Source organism: Galleria mellonella, unplaced genomic scaffold (assembly GCF_026898425.1).
Source record: "Galleria mellonella isolate WM207_F2 unplaced genomic scaffold, CSIRO_AGI_GalMel_v1 utg352, whole genome shotgun sequence".
Taxonomy (NCBI): domain Eukaryota; kingdom Metazoa; phylum Arthropoda; class Insecta; order Lepidoptera; family Pyralidae; genus Galleria; species Galleria mellonella.
In genome coordinates this window covers 3,179,949-3,205,692 of record NW_026442084.1, presented here as the reverse complement: position 1 = coordinate 3,205,692, position 25,744 = coordinate 3,179,949, and the positions used below count along the sequence as shown (strand labels likewise).

General features: G+C 36.7%; 1 protein-coding gene across 2 annotated transcripts in view; it reads right to left on the bottom strand.

Annotated features, from left to right (window-relative positions):
• The window catches only part of LOC113519395 (ankyrin-3-like), a 165,648-nt gene that overhangs the window by 52,696 nt on the left and 87,208 nt on the right, over positions 1-25,744 (bottom strand). The window contains exons 7-17 of one of the 2 annotated variants that reach the window (XM_052897124.1): positions 24,692-24,816; positions 23,928-24,074; positions 22,321-22,450; positions 21,375-21,574; positions 20,482-20,635; positions 19,970-20,203; positions 19,695-19,793; positions 19,288-19,413; positions 15,936-16,197; positions 15,440-15,533; positions 10,359-10,467 (exon numbers count right to left, since the gene is read on the bottom strand). In XM_052897124.1, coding sequence (XP_052753084.1) covers positions 10,359-10,467; positions 15,440-15,533; positions 15,936-16,197; positions 19,288-19,413; positions 19,695-19,793; positions 19,970-20,203; positions 20,482-20,635; positions 21,375-21,574; positions 22,321-22,450; positions 23,928-24,074; positions 24,692-24,816 — 1,680 coding nt within the window. Of the gene's footprint in view, positions 1-10,358; positions 10,468-15,439; positions 15,534-15,935; positions 16,198-19,264; positions 19,414-19,694; positions 19,794-19,969; positions 20,204-20,481; positions 20,636-21,374; positions 21,575-22,320; positions 22,451-23,927; positions 24,075-24,691; positions 24,817-25,744 lie in introns of those variants that run through there. The other variant, XM_052897123.1, reaches the window with a different exon arrangement.

Sequence of the window (25,744 nt, the reverse complement as noted above, 5' to 3'; positions counted from 1 at the left end):
TGAGTTCTAATATATTCGGGCGAGTTATAGAAAACTCTACAATCAATATAAAGCGAATTATGTTAGAAGTGAGTTCTAATATATTCGGGTGAGTTATAGAAAAGTCTACAATCAATATAAAGCGAATTATGTCTACTAATATATTCTTATAGAAAACTACAATCAATATAAAGCGAATTTGTTAGAAGTGAGTTCGAGCCATAACTAAACTACTACTGTATAAAAAAGAATTTGTTCGAGCCATAACTAGAGAATATTAAATTAAATACAAATTTAAGTAATAAACAAAAAATTTATATAATTGTGTTAGTTAAAATTAAATATAGGTCGATACACGGACACAATGATAGTTTAATTGCAAAATAATATTATTGTAATTTATAATGCTAAAATTTGTTTGTTCATATGTTGAAAAAATCTTAGGTATTATTAAAAATTATGGATCTTTTTTTATGCCATTTGGAATGGCAAACAAGCTGACGGTCCACTTGATGGAAAGCGGCAACCGTCGCCTATAGACATGAACAGTACCATGGACATAACAGAGTATACTGTTTCGCCGCTGATACTCCACATGCGTAGCCATTCCTGAGGAGTAAGGTATTATGCCTCTGTACCCTGTAAAATTAACTGAATAAAAAAATCGTTTTACTAATAGAAAGCTGCACTGCAGTACCTGTTCTATTAATAAATTGCAACGCCCTACCAGGGGTCTCAGTATATACATATAAGATGTAAATATAATTAATAAAATATCACAGTATTGTAACTATTGACTACATCTTTTTTCAGTCTATTTTTGTCCATCTGTTTGTGCGTTCTAGTATAATGTAAAAATCACTATACCAATTTGAATTCTGTATTCACAGCTGTGTTCCCAAAAATCCAACTTAAAATTTTGTGCATGTTTTGTCTTGATACGTCATCTAGTAGTGGTTACCTATTTCCAAAAATCACGCTTATGAATTAGCTGGCAAAAGCTGATGTACAATCCTATTAATATCAAAAATGCGAAACTGTATAAAGATGTTTAATTGTTTGTAATTGAATAACGTTTAAACGTCTTAAGGGATTTGAATTTGGTGCACAGATAGATTCTAATTTAACATATTTATTATCATTATTTCAACCGTTAACTGACCACTGCAGAACATAAGCCTTCCTCATAAAGGGAGTTTTGCCAGTAGTTGCCACACTTGGCAGGCGGGTTGGCAACCGCAATTAGGCTTTTAGAGATATTTTAAGAGGGACTCTGCTGTCCATCCCTCGCCTTCCCTTAGTCGCCTTTTACGACACCCACGGAAATAAAAGGGGTGGTATATTCTATGCCGAGACCACATTTAACATATAGGATATTTTTATATGTATATTGATTTATGCGGACAATACTGTGGGAAATAGCTAGTAAATAAATAAATACATTTCCTACATAGATAACAGGCACGCGTGGGTGAAACCGCGGAAACAAAGTAGATATTTTATAATAAACCAAGTATAACATAGCAGGCACAATATTGACCTTTAAACTAGGACACGGGCTTGCCGCCTTTACCCTGTTCTGATCTATAATAAACTTGCAAAGAGAAATATTAAAGCTGTGCAGTAATAAAGATGTTATTTTTTAATTTTCTTAGTATTGTAGGAAGGCAAAGACTGCTAAATCATACATCCTGCTTGATAATATTCTATTTAAAAAAATCTTTATCTCCGACATACACATAATTCTAAACCTTTGGGTTTTAGAAGTACGAAATTCTGATACTGTTGCTATATTATTTCTTATTTTTATTGTACACACTGTACCCGTTCGTAATTATACTCTTTTACATTCTGGGTTTACTGGAAGATAATTTTTACACAGTTAAGCTCGCTCGTTGTGTAAAACATCTTTGTGTAAAATAGTTAATAACGGTACATCTTTGTGTGCAATAAAGTCTAAATAAATAAATAAATCGAAATAAAAAAAAAAAGGTTCAATAGAAGAGGAAAAGTTGTATGGTAATTGTTGTTAAGAATTTCAGTGTAGAATATACAATAATTCATACAAAACAGATATTAAAGACTGAATTTAATAAAGAGACATTGTGGTTTATCGTAGATCTTAACGAGCTTACTCATCGATAGAGAGCATTGAATGCCGAAGGACGAAAGGTCGAATAAAAAAATACATTCCAATAATTACTGCGTAATAGAAAAAAAGTCTAAATAGGCGGGATTTGAAACCACTTCTTCTACTCCATACTAGAGTCTATCACCTAAAATAGTTTAATGCCAGCAGTGCAAAAATACAAGTTTTTTTTTTTTTTTATATTAATTGCAAAGGACAGAATTCGGATATATCCGGGACTAAAATAGAAATATCTAGACGCACCGCTGATTTGCACCTCGTCGTGTTCAAATCCTGAAAACAATGGCAAGACGCCAAGACAGCGGCCGCTGACGTAGGAAACCGTGAAGCGCGTACACGTTTCAGATATTCCAAGAAAAGAATCGCTAAAGACGATATTGCACCAAAAGTTTACGATGTTTTCAATGTAGTTTCATGTGGTTTTGATACTAACATTTTAACAATAGATCAATATTTCGCAACATACACAACAATATGTAGAGAGGGATTATCTACATACTCGTATTTGTACGTTGCGAAATATTTATCTACTGATTAAATATTATTATGACCAATTACTACAGTTATTTTTAGTTCACTTTGATGATCGGTCATTGACAATCTCCTGACGTAGTGGTGAGCACGATGCTTTCTGATGATGGGGTCCCGGATTTTATTGTTTGTCGAATCGAAAACCGAACTTTTCCGGATTGGCTCGAGTTTGGGTGTTCTGGGTATTGTCTCCTAATGTTTGTTGCCGGGGAGAAGAGATTGTTAGTAATGCGGACTGCCAGTCCCATTGCTCGTAATATTCTGTCAGGTCGACCTCTACGTGATCCCCCCTGTAAACCATCATGTTGAATTCCAGGTGTATTCATTATGATGGGCTAACTGACCTTTTTATTCTCACCTATCATCTCTCACTGGAGCATCGCCAGTTTTAGCGAAGGCAAAATGACCATTTCATTATCATCCATTAAAAAAAATGTTTGTTACCAGCTATTTTTTATTAAATGTTGATTTTTGTTTGGTTGTAATTCAATTTTAATCGCTATTTAATAATCTAAATATCTATTTTTTTATGACACTTAATATAGCGAACATAAGCTGATGGCCCACCTAATGGAAATTGGCAAATATCTCCTATAAACATTAACTACGCTATAGGCACCCTTTGTCTTTCTATCTGCTTCAGCTTTCACGGATATTATTTCTACTGTACCAATTTCGATGTTATTTCAAAGAGCGATAACGTAATAGATTGTGACACGTTATAAATAAAATCACTACGGCAAAGTTACTATTAATGATATATTAAATGATACAGATAATGACATACGTACATAATTATCGGCAACTTAGTTAAGTAATACTTATTTTGATTTAAGTAGTATTGTTGATAATACCGGACACAGGACCAATACAACGATCACATGTCCCAGTGACTTGTGACATTGTTAGATAACGAACAATAGGTATGCGCTTGCGCACGCATCCATTTAATAGACGCAAGGTCTTACGACATATTAAGGTGGACTTAGACTAAGCGAACAAATTGCTAATCATCCAATTTTTTATGAGACTTACGAGTAATGATGAAAAATGATGAACAAGCTGACGATCCGCACGATGGAAAATAGTAGCCATCGCCTATACACACCATGGATATCACAGAATACATGTACTACTGTATACTACAGAAATATCAGTAATAAGTACCACTGTACCTATTATTGTTATTCCCATGAACTATTTATTATTATTGAGTGATAAGCTTTATCAGACAGAAAAACCCTGTAACGATACGACTTCTATATTCTATTGTGTTCGACCTTTTTTTAAAGTTCGCTACTAATACGTATCCATGATACGGATTTTAACATGTTCTTATCAGCGATGTTTTTTATCTCCTCTGGATATAAGGTATATTTTCCAAAGCACGTATTTTTCAAAAAACATAGCAACCACGAACGAACATGAACTACAAGTAAACATCATCATACATTTTATATCCAAAAATTTTACTGCCATATACCACCATTCAATTCCAAACAGGCAACCCTCACCATTAATTAAAAATATTTATTTTAATAAATGTCCTTAAATTGAATCATGTACATTAAATAACTCAGCATCTGAGAAGATATCGAGTAACATACACAAAAAAAAAAAAATTAAAATGTAATTTCCTCGATTTTTATGTTGATTAAAAATTAAGAACTTTTAGAACCGCCTTTTTACCTTTTTAAGGATGACAAGGGAAATGACCTCGGCTTCGCACGGGGACAATTCATTACAAAATATTGAATTTAATCGGAACATATTGTACTCGTACCTACGTACAAATCGAGCGTAAATTAAGAAGAGTATTTTTTTATACAACTTAGAATGGCAAACAAGCTGACGGTCCACCTGATGGAAAGTGATAACCGTCGCCTATAGACATGAGCAGTACCATGGACATACAAACACACACATCCGTTACGCCCATGTAAATTAAGATTCCTCTGTAGCCAGTAAATTCATGCCATATCCCACCGTTCAAACCGAAACACAGCCATGCAAACACAACTGCTTCACGGTTGAAACACGAATGAGACAGAGGTACTCAAGCAATCGACTTTTGTACAAAGTCTCCCTCTGGTATTCTACAAACAACGAGTCAAATTATTATATTAACGCATTTAATACGTTCCTAAGTGCCTCAAGTGTTTACTCATTTCTATCAAATTCGTACATAATGTACGCGGCATATATAACCACGTTGAAATATGTATTGACATATTGCATTCGTTGTAGAGGAAAATTGATCGATTTGCTTACAATAGTCGTTATTATGGGACATAGGTATGTTATTTGCCGATTGTACTTACCTATACGAATAGAAATAGAAATACATTTATTAACCGTTTGACGTACTTCAGTGAATACCGAATGGGACTCCCACTCAGCATGCATGCTATGGTATTTGACAATAGCATAGTCTATGCTTATATCATATGATACTATATCAGAATAGTAACTATGTCCTTCGGTTTTTTCGCATGAGTTAAAATGAAAGTTTCTGACCTAATTATGAACATATATATTTTTATCGTCATAGTCGTAGAATACTGACGGATCTGCCGAATATTAAATATATATATATATATATATATATATATATATATATATATATATATATATATATATATATATATATATATATATATCGGTATACACCGGCGGGGCACTAGTGAAGAATGATAGGTGAGGATGAAGTAGGTCAGTTAGCCCATCGTGACGAATTCAACAAGATTTGTTCACGATGGTTTCCAGGGGGAACCACGTGGAGGTCGACCTAATAAGGTATATTGCTAGCTATGGGGCTGTCAAACTCCATTGCTAACAATCCTTTTCCCCCTTATGTACTATATTTAGCAGCAGTATGCGTAGTTTTTACTATATCTTAATATATATAAAACCCGTGTCACGATTCGCTTGCCACTTGTCTAGGAGGCCAGTATACTGATCGAATATTTTCTTTGGAATTACATTGACTTGGACTTTGAATTAGGTGTCAAATTTTGAACATCAACAAAATTTTGTTTAAATGCACTGCTTTAATATAGGTATGAAACCTTATAAAAATATATAAATACGGAACACACACAACACATTCACAAATTTAATTATTCGAATAGTTCTAGTCAAATATTTTCATGATTACTGCAGCTTATCAAAAGGGCAATTGAATCTTGACCCCCTTTAGACTTTGTAACGTTGAAGTACTTTTTTTTAAGATCGACAAGTTGTAATTATTTTTTTATGGATAATAATGAAATTGTCGTCGAAATATATGATGTCGGGGCACCAGTGAGGGATAGGATAGGTGAGAATGAAAAGGCAGGTCAATTAGCCAACGTGGAGGTCGACCTGACAGAGTATATTGCTAGCAATGGGACTGGTAGTCCGCATTACTAACGATCCCTTCCCCCCAACTTTGGGTATTAGTGAATTACGGATATTATTAATAAAGCAGTGATGTCAGTGATTCATTATTACGAATATTAAAGAGGTAGACGGTTTTTCAACCAATTTCAAAAAGGACGGAGATCTTATTTCGACTATATTTTTTTACTCTTAGTAACTTTCGTTAAGATGGACTTTTTTATCATTATCATCAATCTATATTTCTGCCCTCATCCCAATTATTTGATATCGGTGTAATATAATTTTATTCATATTATACAAAGTTTTGGCTTTTAGTTTTACAACCGGTCGCCTGCCTGACGTCAACCCTGATTGGGAACTTGACTTTTGTGAATTAATTAAATATTGATGTATAGATTTTATCTGTTTATAGTATAAAACAAAGTGGTTGTCTGCGTCTATCTGTTTCTCTGCTTACTTTTTCTAACATGCAAGGGATTTGGACACATATTTTATTATAATATGGATATATTTTCAAAAAACTTTTATATGTACAATATACACCCGTGCGAAATTGGGAAAGGTTGCTAGTGTAGGATAAATTTAATCCATTAAATTTGGCTGGATATACGTAATAAATCATTTAATGATACGGGTCAATTGACCCCTTAGCCCCCAGGAACGTTACTAACCCTGAAATTAAATTGAAATTACCTTCCATCAGACCTAGAACCCGTATTTCTCAGCTACGACTACATACAACTGCATAATTTTGAAATGTCTGCAACTGTCTACAATTATTTGAATTCCATATAAAACACAACTGCAAATTAGCAATCCGTTAACACAAATAAACAAATTACGTATGCGAATTATTTACGAGTATATAAATGCACAATTTGCTAAATCTACCGAATGACCTAACACCTGACACAGCTATTAGTCACTAAAATCTACTAAAATTTAAGTTTAAATATCATGTTATAATGACATACTTACATAAATAAACTATGATGGCATACTTTATACCTCCAGGAAAAAATAACGCTATAAAAAACATATGATAAAATTTTATATGCCAAACATAGATTATATATATAGATACATATGCCAGAGATAGATTTTATATACCAGAGATTAAATTATATAGTTTCTAGAATAGTCAATAGAAAAATTTTTGAGGAGAGGCTTATATATAAGGTATGTAGATGAAACGACGACACCCCCCTCCCCCATCTTACTAGACTTATCTGTCAGGGCAAACGCTACCAATAGGTGTACCCGTTCTGAAGTGATGCGCTAAACCAATTGTCGAATGTATACATGTAACATTCGAAAATTGATTTATATTTATTTAATAATAATAATAATAACAGAACTAATAGCATCTTTGTCTAAGTAAATTTTATGACGAAAATTCCTAGATTTGGCAAAAGTTGTAATAGACATGAAGTATCGTTTGGAATGAAACACTTTTGTTATTGCACAGTAAGATATGCGTTTTATATAAATAATATTGATTTGGCAAATGACCAGTTTCCAATTTACGCACAGTTTGACGAATAATCGTTCGAAATTAGTTGCGTAATACGCATATATTTAGATCAAAGACCAGCGCGGGCGCATGCCATAAACCAAGCAGTGCAATATATTCTCAAATGCAACTGTTTCGTAGTATATTTCAAAAATTATCTCGCCTCTCAAGTGCTTATTAAAGCGTACGAATAACGTAGTTATATTTATAGACGATTTGGTAGCAGTTTTATTTTGATCTCGTAAAATTTACTCGTTTATAACCTGTAAATATTATTGAACGTTTACAACCTATAAACACGAAAATATAAGAAAACATCTTACCCTCTTATTTATAAAAACGTCAAACCTCTTATAATCCTATTTTAGCTATTAAACATTTTTTGTCTCTTTCTTTTACACTAAATTCTCAATTTGAAAGAAAGTGACAAAACAGTATAACAGTTAAGTAGAGGAGTTAATGTTTATCCTACGAATATTATAAATATGAAAGATTGTTACATATTTGAATGAATGTTCGTCAATGGTTTAAAAATAGACTATATCGTAGAAAAAAGATTTTTTTTTGTGTAACATGAAATGGCAAACAATCTTACTGTTCACCTATTATAAAATGGCAATTGTTGTCTATAGTCATGAACAGCACTATAGATATAGTTTTTATCCTTGTTAAACGAAAAAAAAATCGTGACATAAATATTCCTACACATATCTGAAAATATGTATATGAAAATGTTAAAGATTACATCTAATCCTATATTCAAAGATCAAATACACTTTATAAAGGTTAAGTGGTAGGGAATTCTATTAGCATTAAGTATGTCCTTTACACCATACCTATGATTCTACTATCGATGAGTCAATAAACACATTTAAGTAAATAAATTCCTTGGTAATTTCACTTGTTCTTTTTTATACCAAGTAATACGAATACCAAATAACGCACCAACTAACCAACAAAACATTTATTAGACGCGAAAAACAACATAGTCCCATATTCCTTATAGATGGTGTTTATTAAAGTTACAGCAATCAAATTTCTTTGTTTTTAACACAATCTCAATATAAAAAAAAAAAATCGAATAGAATTTTATTGGAAACATTTTAAACTAAGTTCGGATAATTTTTCTTTTTCTTGTATAATGTCAGGGGACGTAAAAACTGCCAGATACTGAGCATTTTTAACCGATTTCAAAAAGGAGGTTCTCAATTCGGTTGAATCTTTTTATGTTTATTACATCATAACTCCGTCAGTTGGTTTTTGGAGTTTGAATTTTTTTTCTAAAAAGATATGCTTACAGATTGGTTGGTGCTATAGAAACTTTATCAAAATCGGTTGAGTAGTATAGTTTTTAATTGATTTAGGGTTGCCACAACAGAAGTCGCTTTTTTGTAGAACAATTTAATTATTCATTTTTCTATCACTAATAAGAAGCACTAAACACAACATAACTGAACATTCATATACAAGTGTCGCTTCCTTAGAGGTTCGTAAACATGTTTGGCATTTTTATTTTAATAGCACGTTGTCCGCTGAAGTGTGAATGACATTTGCTAATTATGACCATACTAATAAGCGAGTGTCGTATAGGTAATAATTATACACACAATCTATTAGTGCCATTCAAACTACGTTTTGAGGTTGAGTGACGACCGTCAACACGATTTTAAATTAATTGTAAGATGTTATTAATTATATGCATGTTAACACTTTTTTTGTGAGATTCTTTTGTCTATTGCTATTTTAGAATAAAACTGTCGACTTGCTCCGACACCCTATATTTTCTTTAATAAAATATATACCTATAATGTAGCTTCCTATACGCAAAGAAATTTTTAAAATAGGTTAAACATTTTTTTACTTTTTTTGTCGCTTTTTGTTAGACCAATGCACTGCTCTTTACTTTGTTTAGCGTAGCTGTTTTAACTGGAAGAGAATGCTATCTGGCATTAAGGTCCGCTCTGTAGACATATTTTAATGTGTGAAAAAATTTAAAAATAAATAAAATAAAATTTTTCTTTTTATAATATTAGTTTAGATTAAAATAAAATCAAATAATTGCATACACACCACGTTCACAATACTGAAACTAGGCTAGTCTATGTTATGAGAAATTAATCAATAAATATTTGGAGGCATGCACCCAACTATCTAAAACGAGTCAATTCAGAAAAGTTGTTTATTTAGATAATTAAATTAAAAAATAATAGTTATGTAGTCTATTTCTCCATTACTGCTAATACTCTCTATTAGATCGACCTCCACGAAGTCTACTCTAGAAACTATCGTGGTTAATGATTTGTTACCGCGTTTCGCGGTGATTGCTAACCTAACTTTATCCTCACCTATTATCCATCACTGGTACTTCGTACTTCGCCAGTGTAAACCAATACTGCAGGCAAGGTCCCTTTTAGACAATTTCACTCCTTAACCGTAAATATAAGAATGAAAGACGCAAGTGACGTAAGGAAATATCAAATGTCAACGGCATAAAGTTGTTTACACTCCTTTCGTTTCCTTGAAACTTGCTCCCGAAAGCGCGATAGATAAACTAGGTAATAAAGTTCCTAAATATACTATTAAAAATGTGTAAAACATAAATACTGCAACTGAACTGACTGTAGAACATAAACTGTACTAGACTTTTTATATTTTTATAATATGTGAGGTATCGTGGGCTCCATAGGGTACTGTGTTATTTATGATGCTATTCATGTCTATAGGTGACGGTTACCACTTCACGTCCGAAGAGCCCCTCAGCTCGTTTGCCATTCTAAGTACTCATATAACCAAAAATGTACTCACCAGTATCTCCCACAGCTTGACTCAGTGTGTTCTCGGTGACAGGCCGCAGCGCCTCCACGGCGCTGATGTAACCGAGCCGGTCAGCGATAGCGCACGCAGTCTGCCCATTCTGATGACGTCACAAACGTTAATTGCTATTCACTAACATCTTTCTATTTAAATTTTATAGTTAAAGATTTTTAAAACGAATGAACTTTGAATTTCTGAAGTGGTTACTTTAATTAATTTAATGGCGAAGGTTTTTTTTTAGTGTTCGTTAAAAATGATGTAGCGGTTTTAATATGTTACGTGCTGAGATGAGATGAGATATTATTTAGAGGTACATGAGAAACATTTGCCGTGCGATTCCGGCATACAACGGGCCACCCCTTCTTCTCCCGTGGGTGTCGTAAAAGGCAACTAAGGGGACGTAATGTTTGAGGGTTGGGCAACAGTGGCCCTCTTAAAACATCACCAAAACCTAACTGCCGTTGCCAACCTGTCTGCTAAGTGAAGCAACAACTGGCAAAGCCCCGATTTTGGGGAAGACCTATGTTCAGCAGTGGACACTTAACGGGTAATATTATAATATAATAAAAGGCATTTAAGGCAATAAAGGGATGTATCAAGGCACATTTTGATACATCTACACAAAATTAGTTAGACAAACCCTTGAGCAATGGGTGAAACAGTATTAGAATCCGTATAAAGTGGCCGTGTGGTCCCGGTATAGAATAGGCCACCTCTTCCCTTCCTATGGGTGACGTAAAAGCCGACTAAAGGAGGGCGAGGGATGGGCAGCAGCGTCCCTCTTAAAATATCTTCAAAGCCTGAGTGTGGTTTCTAATCATCCTGCCAAGCATGGCAAGTACTGGCAAACCCCCTAAAGGGGGAGACTTATGTTCAGCAGTGGCTAATTACAGGCTGATATGATGATGATGATGATTAGAGTACAAATATTTTATTATTCAGTACCAATACAAATATCATGCAAGTGGCCACAATTACCAATATTAACACATTGATTCATTACTAGTTCTACCCGTTAATTGGATCTTTTACAACTTGTTAATGGATTGTTTTTAAAACACTGTCGTATATTCGTATTAGTTGGAATCTGTTGATTTTTTCTGATACAAAAACCATGTGTGAAGGGTTCGTTGGATAAAACAATAAAAATATACGATACTGAATAAAGATATATAATATTGTTCCCTAGTACAAAAATAGATGTTTTAAAAGGTAATGACGTTTCTCTAATAAAACAAAATACACATTGATATAACAAGAAAAATAAATAAGTTCTATTTTTAAATGTATCAAATAAAACCTCAACATACTCCCCCCTTGCGATAATATCGCAAAACAGACAGACAGACAAAAAACTACATATCATATAAAATTACAATTCTTACAACAATACAAATCTAGACGGTTAGGTATTTTGACCAAACGACCAGTGCGTATGACACGAGGCAATGGCTCAAAAATTTTACTTATAGGATCGACACTGTGTGTATTGCTCTTAATTTCTGCAAATTCGCCTGATTCAACCTTTAACGCATACAACCGCTGTATAGGCCTTATACACTCACCCTTAGCAGTTTTTACTTTAGCAACTCTAGGACATCCATCAACACCCGGATATATCTCTAAAATTACTCCTAATGGCCAATATAAACGTTTAATATTATCACATCCGACCAAAATAACATCTCCAATTTTATATGTGTGATTCTTATCTTTATGTGCCTTTTGAATCAAGAGTGATAAATATTCATTTCGAAAACGCTGTTTTAAATCGCCACTTAATTTTTTCATATATCTCCACCGAGACGACAAAATATTGCCATCCAACTGACTTAGATCATTTTCATTTTTCTCGATATCCACTTTGAGAAACATTGCGGGTGTTAAAGTTCTTAAACTTTCTGAACTTTCCGCTATATATGTCAATTTCTTCGAATTGATTATATTTTCTATCTCACATAAGATTGTATTGAGTTCATAATAACTTATGTGATGCTTTCCCATAGTATTCTGCATAAAATGTCTTTGACAGTCCTCACCATTCTCTCCCAAAACCCTCCCCACCACGGCGCAGAAGGTGGCATGAAACGCCATTCGATTTTCTGAGTGAGGGTCTGAGAAGAAACCTCTTGCCAATTAATCTCATTTATAATATGGGTAGCACCTCTAAAGTTTGTCCCATTATCACTATAAATTAACTTAACTGCACCTCTTCTAACTAAAAACTTTCTTAAAGCTAGAAGGAAATCCTCATTAATTTGTATAGTATTCTTGAAAAAATTATCTATCTCTTCTTCGCGTTTGATGAGACTTTTCTCTTGTGCGTTATTTTTTATGTCTAACGTTTCTAAATTCCAAAAGTCTTCTACACTATATGAACAAGTCAGAAAACTTACAGATTCTGAAGAGCAATACACACCAATCGCGGGCCCTTGTACAGTCCAACCAAGTTTAGTTTCTGTTGCAAAAAGATAGTCATCTACACGTACTAATCGTCCAGTTAACAGGGTACCTAGAAAATCAGAACCAATTAGTAAATCTATTTTAGAAACATCATCTATAGAATCTGTAACAACAACACCTTTATCATTTAATATAGACAAAATATTATTGCCCTTTTTAATACGAGGTATATCACTACATATCGTATTTTGTTCATATGCTGTAACATAACATTCAAATGTATCATCTAAACTTCTGACATTTAAATTATAAATTCTGTACATTTTTTTTTGTGTCGTAGCTCCACCAAACAAGTTTTGACTCATTTCTTTCATACCACATGCTTTTAATTTTAGTCTAGAAGCAACATCTTTAGTAACAAATGTCTGTTGGGCACCACTATCCAGAAGAACTCTTACTGTGATATTCTCATCTCCATTGCAGATTTTTACTCTCAGAGTTTGTAATAAAACTGTTTTATTATTTGAAAGATCACTCTGATTTAGTACCGACTGAGATTCTTGTGACGTACTAGCAATGGTAGTGCCTGCAATCGACTTTTTTATATCATTGCACATTAATGGAAAATGTCTTTTGGTGCAGATAACACATTTAGGATACTTTCTACATCGCTTGGCAGAATGTCCAATGTTAAGACATATATAACAAGCATTCTTCGATTTTAAAAATTCTTTTCGCTCTTCTAAATTTTTACCAATAGCACATTCTGAGCTAGTATGTGACAGTCTATCGCACCAAATACAAGTTTTTTCCTTACGATCGTATTGGTTACCTTCACCTAATCTTTTCTTAGTATCTTTATTATGCGTCGTGTTTAAGCATGCAGCAGAAGATATATTAAAATCTTGTCTACAATAGTTATCTAAACCTTTGAAGCGAGATAAACGTATTCTTTCTTCTGACTCGACTTCCGACTTGACAAAATTCAATAGTCTAGATAATGGACTAAATTTTTCATTACCTCTATCATTTGCCTGAGATCTGTTCCACGCCTTCAACGTCTCTTCTGGTAAAGCAGATTCTACTAACGGCAATAAAAATGCGGAATATTTTTCTTGGGTTACTCCCATAGATTCTAGTGCTAATATTTGTGTCGTCAGAGAATCATATAATCTACGAATTGATCCCTTCTGTACACCTTTAGCTTGCGCCAGAACAAGATTGAGTAATTCCCTCACATAGTATTCTATTATCATTTCGTCTTTCGCAAATCGATATTTAAGTTGCTCTATAGCAATACTATAATTCTCACCTGATGGTGGGAAACTTTCTAAAAATTCTCTAGCTACCGACCCTACTTCCATGCATTGGAGCAGATAGTGAAATTTGTCATCATCATCAATCTGGTCATCCATATGTATCTTTTTGAACTGAGACCAGAATTTTAACCACGTTTTTATCTCACCATTATATCTGGGTAACTCCAACCTGGGTAGTTTAAAGTGTCGGTTACTATTGGTTCTCAACGACAACTGCTCTGCCTCCATTTCTTTAACAGTAGATTTTGCAGAAGAAATAAAAGTTTTACTTGCCTTTTGTTTCAACATATAATAACGTGATTCGTAGACATCCGCTTCTACAATATCTTTGTCGAATGTCTCTTCATCACGACTGTCATCGTCGAGCCAAATACTTACAACTTTATTTTGTACTAGAGTAAGGTCTTCAAACAACTTATTCAGTTTTTCAAATTCGATGGAATAAATTCGTCGCAACTATCCAAAAGCTTTTCCAGTTTTTGAGCACATAATATATTAATTTGCGACGAGCTAATGTCCTCTCCGCCTTTGCTCTATCCATATTTATCTGCACGGTCGCCAGTATGTGAAGGGTTCGTTGGATAAAACAATAAAAATATACGATACTGAATAAAGATATATAATATTGTTCCACTAGTTATTTGAAAATAGATGTTTTAAAACTTGTAATGATTTTTCTCTAATAAAACAAAATACACATTGATATAACAAGAAAAATAAATAAGTTCTATTTTTAAATGTATCAAATAAAACCTCAACACCATGTGTTCTATGAGATATCTCATCAAGAAGTTCTGTACCAACTTCATTCTCCTATTATATGTAGCACCAACAAAGAGTGTGTTGCCGGGTATTCCGGCATAGAATTACCATCCCAATCTTCTATTTCCGTCTAATAATCCTAAGAGGCATTTTGTCCACACACGTTAATGGTCGACAGGTAGAACAGCAGCTTATTTAACTGCGGTTGTTCACACGCCTGTTAATTACTGGCAAAATCAGGCGAGATTATTTAATAGCTGCTCGACAGTTTACTAATCACAGGAGACAATCGGAGCCTAATGTGAACCGTTCGGTGCTCAAAGCATGCTGTCTACATACACTAGATTTTAGTTCAACGAGGAACTTTTATTGTAAGATCATATGGACAGTTGATGGCTATCCAGCCATGTTTATGGGATCCCTTAATTGCTTTTTACTATTCTCAAGGGAGTGTGATCTACTTAATATCAGAGTCCATTTATCAATAAATACTCTCGGTTAATATCTTTTTTAAAATACCCACTACTAATAAATATAAAAAATCGTTTAAGAATTTTTTTTATTAAATGGATATAAATGAATACTTACAGCAGACAATGCATTAGGGTCTGCGTTGTTTTTCAGGAGTAGCTGAATAATCAGTGTGTGACCTTGCTGAGCTGCTTGGTGCAGAGGTGTGAAACTGTTGGGTAAACAAACATTGTGACATTATCAATAATACTTAAACGACATTACAATATAAACATTGCGAAAATATTAACTATGAAATTAACATGTTAACGGTGAATATGACTGTTTGCTCAAGACGTACTTACTATTGCCGTACATATGTATATTTGTATGATGGTGCTACTGCTACAAATATTAATTTGTGTCTGGGCCCATAACCTATGAGATTGCACGATGCGCGATGCAACCTCGCGAGAGTGGACAGTGGACACGATGCGGACGTGTGATGTACGTGCAGGCGGCGACGTTGGCCCGCGCGTCCAGCAGCGCGTGCGTCGCCAGGTAGGTGCGCGGCGCAGCGGCGTGAGCAGTGGACAGTGGACAGTGGACAGCGGACAGCGGACGTGTGACGTACCCGTGCGCGGCCCTGGCGGCGACGTCGGCCCGCGCGTCCAGCAGCGCGCGCGCGGCGGCCAGGTGTCCGTGGTGCGCGGCGGCATGCAGCGGCGTGTAGCCGTCGCGGGTGGCAGCAGTGCGCGGGACGTGGACAGCGGACAGCGGACGTGTGACGTACCCGTGTGCGGCCCTGGCGGCGACGTCGGCCCGCGCGTCCAGCAGCGCGTGCGTGGCGGCCAGGTGTCTGTGGTGCGCGGCGGCGTGCAGCGGCGTGTAGCCGTCGCGGGTGGCAGCAGTGGGCAGTGGACAGTGGACAGCGGACAGCGGACGTGTGACGTACCCGTGTGCGGCCCTGGCGGCGACGTCGGCCCGCGCGTCCAGCAGCGCGCGCGCGGCGGCCAGGTGTCCGTGGTGCGCGGCGGCATCAGCGGCGTGTAGCCGTCGCACCCACACAGCGCCGCCAGCATCGACTCAGGCGTCAGGCACCCACACAACGCATCGTCTCAGGGGGGAGAAGATTGTTAGTAATGAGGATTAGCAGTCCCATTGTCATCAATCTAGGTATGTTCAATATTCGGTCAGAACGACATCCTCATTATTCCTCCTGGTAACTATCGTGATTGATTTATTATTAAACTGTCAGTCTTGATATTGCAAAGGCTTTTGACCGGGTCTGTCATCGGGGTTTCCTATCGAAATTGCCCTACTATGGACTTGGTTTTGCGAATGGGTTGCCAGTTTTTTGTCCGGCAGATGCATAAAAACCGTTGTTGATGGTTGCTGCTCCGAAAGCATGGACATTAACGCTGGCGTCCCGCAGAGTTCTGTGCTATCCCCGACGTTGTTCCTGCTGCATATTAATGATATGTTGTCCTTAGGTAACATTCATTGTTATGCGAATGACAGCACTCAGATGCCCATTATACGGGCCGTACCAATGTCCCTCGTTCCATCGTGGAGGACAATCGTGAATAGCTTGTGTCTAAAATCGAGAAAACGTTAACTAAAATCTCTGATTGGGGACAAAACTTAGTCCAGTTTAACCCCGCTAAGACACAAACTTGCGCATTCACCGCTAAGAGAACCCCATTTGCTGTGGCTCCACAGTTCCAAGGCACGTCTCTTAACATCTCTAAAAGCATTGGGATCCTTGGTGTCGACATCTCTAATGATGTACAATTTCGTAGCCATCTCGAAGATAAGGTGAAGCTGGCATCTCAATAGAGCGAAGCATTACTTCACGCCGGATCAGCGATTAATGCTCTACAAATTCCAAATCCGGCCCCACATGGAGTATTGCTGTCACTTATGGGCCGGAGCACCTAAATACCAGCTTGAACCTTTCGACTTGTTGCAACGATGAGCTATGAGAATTGTCGATGGTGCCAGGCTCACAAGCGGTATTCAAACCCTTAAGTCTTAGGAAAGATTTTGCCTCACTTTGCGTGGTCTACCGCCTGTACAATGGATTGTACTCAGAGGAATTGTTCAATATGATGCCCACAGTCACTTTCTACCATCGTACGGCTCGCCATCGACAAGGAGTTCATCCTCATGTCCTACAGCCTCAATGGTCGCGTACGCGGGATTTCAGAGATGTTTTCTCCCACGAACACTCAGCTTGTGGAATGAGCTCCCTGCCAAGGTTTTCCCAAGAGACTACAGCATGGGATTCTTCAAAAGGGAGGTAAAGAGGTTTCTTCAGGGTCGGCAACGCTCGCGTAAACCTCTAGTATTGCAGGTGTTCATAGGCTACGGTAACCACTTACCATCAGGTGGGCCGTATGCTTGTTTGCCACCTCAGTGGTATAAAAAAAAACTCGTCAAGATGGACTTACTAACCTACTTCATCCTCACCTATCATTCCTCCCTGGTGCTCCAGCAATTGCCATGGAATGGCAACCCCATAGTGCTACCACTATATCGGTGGCGCAGACGGGGTTGTCATTCCATTATCATCCATTAAATAAACTCATCGTCTTATTACAGACACTTGCCAGAAGATGGTCATAGTGCATCACAAACGATTAGATATCCTCCAAATCTTGCAAACCATGAATAAAGATTCTTTTATATCACAAGGCAAACAAGCATATGGCCCGTCTAATGGTAAACTGTCAGTGTAGCCTAGGAATGTCTGCAACACCAGAAGTGTTACGTGCGCTTGGCCGATGAGCCCCATATTGTATTACTAGTGGAAACCTCAGCAGAATTGTTTATTGTACAAGATGTCACGTTGCAGTAGACGCACGCTGTGGTCATTGAATTATAGACATATGTTTGGTACCTATAGCACAGTGTAATAGGACTACAGTACAGTAGTATGCGTACTCCCTGCCTCCCTCTCGAGTTGAATACAACTCCCCTCAAATACCGTTCGCCGCCTGTTTGTAAAAGGATGTTTCAAATTTACGCTTCAATTGCTGCTGATGTCAAAAAAGGACACAGGATATTTACAATATTTTACACGCGTTAACCCTGTAAAAAAATGTGTAAATGTATGTACACACACACACTTACACATTTTTTTTTATGCAATTTAGAATAGCAAACAAGCTGACGGCCCACCTGTTGGAAAGTGGTAACTGTCGCCTATAGACATAAGCAGTATCATGGACATTAACAGAGTATACTGTCTCGCTCACGAAAATAGGGGGTATCTGTAGTAGTAATAATCACAGATTGGCGTTTTTGTATGAAGTATCCAAGGTGTGACTGGAGGCAAAACAGTACTAGATTCACGATGCGAACAATAGTACATTACTGCAGCGGCCAGCAACTGAGGCATTGATGGACGAATGTGCAAATGTGGGCCAAGGCATAGTCGAGGCACACATACGTGAGTCCATTAATGCCTAGTTAATTTCCATTAATGCCTGGCCAAGGTTCACAAACAATGCGCGGAAATTAAAAACACAATTTTATTTTTTAAATTCAATGACGAATAACGAACAATAATAATTTTTCACGCGCGATTATGTTCCTTTGTTTTTTTTTTCAATAAACAGCTTTCTATTTGCAATCCAGTTCGAAATTTAAATAAATCCTTTTATTAGTTACTTCCTTGGTAGCCATTTTTCGAAGTAAAAGGTCATTCCATTTTTAAATTACAGGACAGATATGAGTTTACATAGTAATTTATCTAATATAATATAGCAAAACACGACACATATGGATTTTCATACAACTTTTGCCGGCCGCTGCCCGCATGTATCTGGCCAGTATGGCAATTTTGATTTATCTCGAAGAAGATTGTCAAAATAATGTTCACATTTCCAAGCATGTTTGAGAAAATAATTTGAGATTGATTTGAATCAAAATTTAAAAAGGCAAACAATTAATATTAACAAAACAGTAAGATTACTAACCGTTATTAGCAGGTACGTTGACGTCAGCGCCTCTTTCTATAAGCATCTCAACGCAGTCCTCGTGGCCTTCCTGAGCTGCCATGTGCAACGGTGTGAAACCAGCCTTCGACTTGACGCTTGGGTCCGCATCTATAACAATATTTATATTCACCGATTACTTTTACACTAACAACTTATAAAGGCAAATAATATATTTCAATGTAACAACAACCGGTTTAACTTACATGTAATTTGGTTAAGAAAGCACGATTGGTTTCGGAACTATTCGGGACCATCCCGAAAATAGTCGAGCTTTCTCGAGCTTTATTACATTAAAATGTAATGTATACTTACGAAATTTTTAACAATAAAATATAGTTACTCCGAATATATAAATTATATTCTTTCATGGTATGAAATAAGACACTTACCATGTTCGAGCAAAGCGAAGGCAATGTCAGGATGGTTGTGTCGACAGGCGATGTGAAGTGCGGAATGTCCATTTTTCGCGAGAGAATGTGGAGAAGCACCTAAACAAATCGAGAAAATCTAGCTTACAATTCATCCTCTAGCCCATACTTGTATAGATAATAGCAAAATTATAAAAGAGTTCAATTTCAACTGTATAAAACTTTATTAAAGGCAAGCGAACAACTCTCATATCACGGTAATGAATCGTAAACCTAATTATAAAGACAATACGTACCTTTATCGAGCAACAGTAAAGCTATATCCGGGTGGCCGTAATAGGTAGCCATGTGCAATGGTGTGATGTGACTTTTCCCTGGCGCGTCTGGCTGAGCACCTCGCGCGAGAAGTAAGCGAGCTACTCCGATATCGCCATATTTAGCGGCCAAGTGTAGTGGAGTGAAACCTTTACGAGTTTCCGCTTCGATCGGTGCGTTGTGGTCAAGAAGAATAGATGCGACTTCTTCTTTGCCTGAATGTAATTATTTAATATTTTAATGCTCAAATTATATATAGAGAAATAAATAAATATGTACATGTAAAAGTAAAAAAAAAACATACATTATTCTGAAGATAGAGATTATTAGTAATTGAGTCTAACAGTAAAAATGTACGTTTAAAATAATTTTACAATCTATGAATATATTGCGTACCATAGACAAAAATAAAATAAACGAAATGAGAGTATTAAGCCTCGCTCTACTTCCTTATAGGCTTTCTTAAAAATAACTGGAATGTTCCAAAACGAACCTTCCTTGGCAGCGATGTGTAGGGGAGTGTAGTGGTCCTTGGTGGCGGCGGCGACGTCAGCGCCGTGCTGCAACAGCAGCGCCGCGATGTCGGCGTGCCCGAGCCGCGCCGCCACATGTAGAGGAGTCTGTTCCTCGCGAGCTCGCGCTTCCACCTATAAATACGTACGTACTATATTAAATTCTTTATTAAAAAATAATGTTTTTTGTAAACATAGTTAATGAATCAAAGATAATACAATTTGAAGAATAGATTTTTATGCTTATATGCACATATAAATAATTTATAAATTTCAACATATAATTTTTTGAAGAAAATTAAATAAAAGTTAAATAAATTTTTATGGTGCAAATTGGATTATAATAAACGTTAAAGTTATTTCATAATGATAACTACAACTTATCCATTGCACACTGTTGAACATAGAACTCTTTCATATTTGGCCACAAAGAATGATCCTACGCCACTTGTAGCTGGTGCTTCCTGCATCTTTGAGATCCACACTGCGCTTTTTGGCTATTTTTTATTCATTTTTTTTTAAACTCCGCCTGCGCTAACGGGATGCGGAGCATCAATTTTGAACATCATCAGGAATTAATCATGATAGTTTCCAGGGGGAACCGCGAAGAGGTCGACCTGGTTGGGTATATTGATAGCAATCGTTTTCTTAGTCTCCATTACTAACAATCCCTTTCAGTAAATAAGTGTTAGGTTCTCGCAAGAGTAGACTGGAGGAATCCAATACAGAATGGGAGATATAAAATAATATGAAACCTAATGCAAAGCTGCTTAGGAGTTAACAGTCAATCTTCCCGCTGTGAAAGTAGTCCAGTGAAATAAAGTATGAGGAGGAATATCGTTGGAGCCACGAGTAGTAATGGCAGCAGCAGTACCTTGGCGCCATTCCGCAGCAGCACCCGCACGAGGTCGGTCTGGTGCGCGCGCGCGGCGAGGTGCAGCGGCGTCTCGCCGCGGGCCGTGGCCGCGTCCGCCTCCGCGCCCGCGCCCAGCACCACCAGCGCGATGTTCATGCAGCCCATGAACGACGCCACGTGCAGCGGCGTCAGCCCGGACTCCGTCGTCGCTGACTTGCCTGTAGGACACGGAATTAGAAATAATTGCCTGCATTTTTTTGTGTACATTCAAAATAGTACCAGTTTTGTTAGGAATTAACTGAACTACATTCTCAAATAGTGATGAACGCCATTTAATTTATCGGTATTCAGTCGCATAATTTCGGCGATCGAAGAAACGTCGAATGCGGCGTTAGCCAAAGTCAAAATTAAAATAGACTTTAGTAGTTTTTACGTAAGCTTATCTTCATCATCATCATATCAATTGTTAACTAAACATAGATCTCCCCCTATTGATAGGTTTTGCCAATAGAAAGCACATGCAAAGCGTGGCAACGCTTGGCAAGTGGGTTGACAACTTCAGTTTTTTTAATGGATGATAATGGAATGGTAACCCCGCCTGCGCTATCTATATACGCTGATGAAGCACCAGTTAGGTGAGAATGAAATGGTAAGTCAGTTAGCTTATTGTGATGAATACACCTGGAATTCAGCACGATGATTTCCAGGGGGACCACATGGAGGTCGACCTGCCAGGGTATATTGCTAGCAATGGACCTGATAGTCCGCATTTGTAACAATCCCTTTAAACCTCAATTAGGCTTGATCATATTTAAAGGGGGATACTGCTGTCCATACCTTGTTCATTAAGTCACCTTTTACAACACACACATGGAAAGGAACGGGTGGTCCATTCTATGCAGGGACCACGCGTTATTTTAAGTGTAATTCGTATTGTATATCCAATATAGGTACATATACTCACTAGCTCCATATTTGAGCAGCAACTCGACAACTTTGAGTCTGTTCTTTTTGCAGGCGATGTGTAGCGGTGTGAAGCCATTGAGCGCGCGAGCGTTCGCGTCCGCATTTCTATCCAGCAATAACTTTGCTACCTGAAATATCAGATTTACATTGGCAGATTAGATATTTCATTTTAACTTTATATAAATAAACCTTATAAATAAGCCGTCTGTCCTGGTATGAACACGTAATGCGCAAGGATGAGGAGCATGTTTTAAGAAAGGTATTAAGTAAGAATGTGGATGGCAGAGGAAGACAAAAAGACATGGATGGACTGTGTGAAAGATGATTTTGTTTTTTACGTCGCAGGGGGCAAACGAGCATGCGGCTCGCCTGATGGTAAGTGACTACCGCCGCCCATGATCGCCCACAACACCAACGGCATTGCAGGTGTGCTGCCGGCCTTATAAAAAGGAATATGCTCTTTTCTTGAAGGTTATGATGTCGTATCGGTTCGGAAATACTGCTGCTGGAAATTGATTCCAAAGAGTGGTTGTGCTATAGTAAGAATGGAAGTGAATGAGGAAATCATTATGAATCGAGGAGAATGGAAGAGAAAAACACATTATGCCGACCCCACCAGAGGGAGACTTTGTACAAAAGTCGATTGCATGGGTACCTCTGTCCCATTCGTGTTTCAACCGTGAAGCAGTTGTGTTTGCATAGCTGTGTTTCGGTTTGAAGGGTGGGATATGGCGTGAATTTACAGGGTACAGAGGAATAACATCTGAGTCCTCAGGAATGGCAACGCAGGGGGAGTATCATGAGCGAAACAGTATACTCTGTTATGTCCATGGTACTGCTCATGTCTATAGGCGACGGTTACCACTTTCCATCAGGTGGACCGTCAGCTTGTTTGCCATTCTAAGTTGTATAAAAAAAAAAATTATGCCGACCCCAAATAATAATTGGGATAAGGGCAAGAAGATGATGACATAAATAAAGTAAGCTTTAACATTATATCCCTATATATATATTCTATCTGTTCTCCTTTATCTAAAGGTTGTCTGTAAAAGACTGCCATAGCGATAAGACCGCCTTTTGTACCTTTATGTGTATATTTTAATCTGTATTTATGTTACTGTATTTCACTTGAATTATTCACTTGTCATTGTATATTTTTATTTATGGTGCAATAAAGAGTTAAATAAATAAATAAATATCCCCTTACTATCTTCATTTCGCAATACCACTATAAAATATGTTTGCGTGCACGTGACTATTTTAGTAACAATACACATCCTACTACTACAAGTTTTAGTGTTTGTAAATATAGTTAAATGTTTGTTGATCAATCAAAGCGTTTTCGCGACTTTTACCACAAGATAAAACTAATCAAGTTTCAATTAAAACTGTAGGCTAATTTGAGGGACTTTGATAAAGGGCGTGGAGTACCAGAAACAAGCGACGAATCTACCAATAGAATCGTTTCAGTTAGCGCAGTATATGAGAAAGAAGAAGACACCAGACGTTGCTATCTCATTTATTTCATGAATTCGCTAGCGATAACGAAGCTATCGATTGATTCGTTTGCCGCCTGAAATGTTATTATTTTATGTTTGTATTTACCTTCACGTGCCCACAGTGAGCCGCGACATGTAACGCTGTTAGGTAGTCGACTGTGACGTCATCGATCGGTGCGCCCTCTGATAGTAGAACCTTCGCCGTCTCCACGTGTTCGCCTTGCACGGACATGTGGAGAGGGGTGAGTCCGTTCTGTAAAGACAAATAGTATTTTAAACCACTGGAATGACATACAAACAAAAGACTTGTCTGATAGTAGGCATTTGACAGTAATGGAATGGCTACGACATTTATTTATTTATTTATTTACACTTTATTGCACCAAGTAAAAAGAGAAATAACAAATACAGTAAATATTAATGAGAAGTTAAATATTGTTTAAGTAATATATTCATTAATATAATTAGATTCATCATCATTTTTTTATGCAACTTAGAATGGCAAACAAGCTGACGGTCCACCTGATGGAAAGTGGTAACCGTCGCCTAGAGACATGGGCACTACCATGGACATAACAGAGTATACTGTTTCGCCCATGACACTCCCCATGCGTTGCTATTCCTGACGACTCAGGTGTTATTCCTTTGTACTGTGTAAATTCACTGTCATATCCCACTTTTCAAATCGAAACACAGTCATGCAAACATAACTGTTTCACGGTAGAAACACGAATGGGACAGAGGTGTCCAAGCAAACGACTTTTGTACAGTCTCCCTCTGGTAAAAACCTTTTATCAAATGGTCCATATCAGCTTATTTGACGTTCCTAATAGTATGAAAATATATTTATTTATTAGTATATGGGGATACCTTTGTTTTGCTTGTAATGGGTGCGCCATGTTGCAATAGCCGCGACACGACGTTGCTATGTCCGGAACGGGCGGCGCAGTGTAGCGGTGTCAAGCCATCGCGAGTCACTGCCGCTATATTAGCACCTGAAAAATATGTTTCTCTCGTGAGTATTCTGAATTAACCAAACTTAAATTTTGTTTAGACTCGCTGTACTTTGGTTGTGGTCATAATATAAAATTTATATTTTCTACAAATGTCCGTTGTTAATTGATGGTTTATTATCTAATTTTTCAACGTGCAATGTATATTTAGGGGGGAAATGGATTGTTATATATACTAGCAATATATATATATATATATATATATATATATATATATATATATATATATATATCTATATCTATGCTATAGCTATCAGGTCGAGCTCCATGCGATTCCCCTTCGAAACCATAGTGGTTAATACTTGTGGAATTTCTCACGACAGGCTAACTGACTTGCTTCCATTCTCACCTATCATCCCTCACTGAAGCCCTGCCAGCGTATACCGATAGCGCAAGCGAAGTGACCTTTATCATCCCATGAAAAAAGAAGTGCGGTGTATTGTGTTGTACCAAGGTACGGTGGTATATCTTTTTTTCATTGTAATTTCATACTATAAATTATACAAGAAACAATGCGGTTGATTTTGAGACGTCAGCCTCTAAATTTCTCTATAAATTTTCAATTAGATATCATAGCCATATCAGTATTCTAAAGATTAATATGAACTAAGTTTCTAATTGATTTAAGTAAAAAAATATTATTAATTTAATTTACAAATATTTATTGAATAGTACTTTTGCGAAACAAATTTAAATATTAATTCAATCATCTAAATTACTTTTTGGTTAAAAATTAAAGTTAATGACATTAAGATTCTATAAAATTTGTAGTAAACTACTTAAAATTTTGCTGATTTTAATGATTAAAACTTGAATTGGCCAATCCAAATGTTTATAAAAAACATTCAATAAATATTATTGAATACCAATTGGTGTCGGTCAAATTTACCACTTACCGCTGTTCTAATAA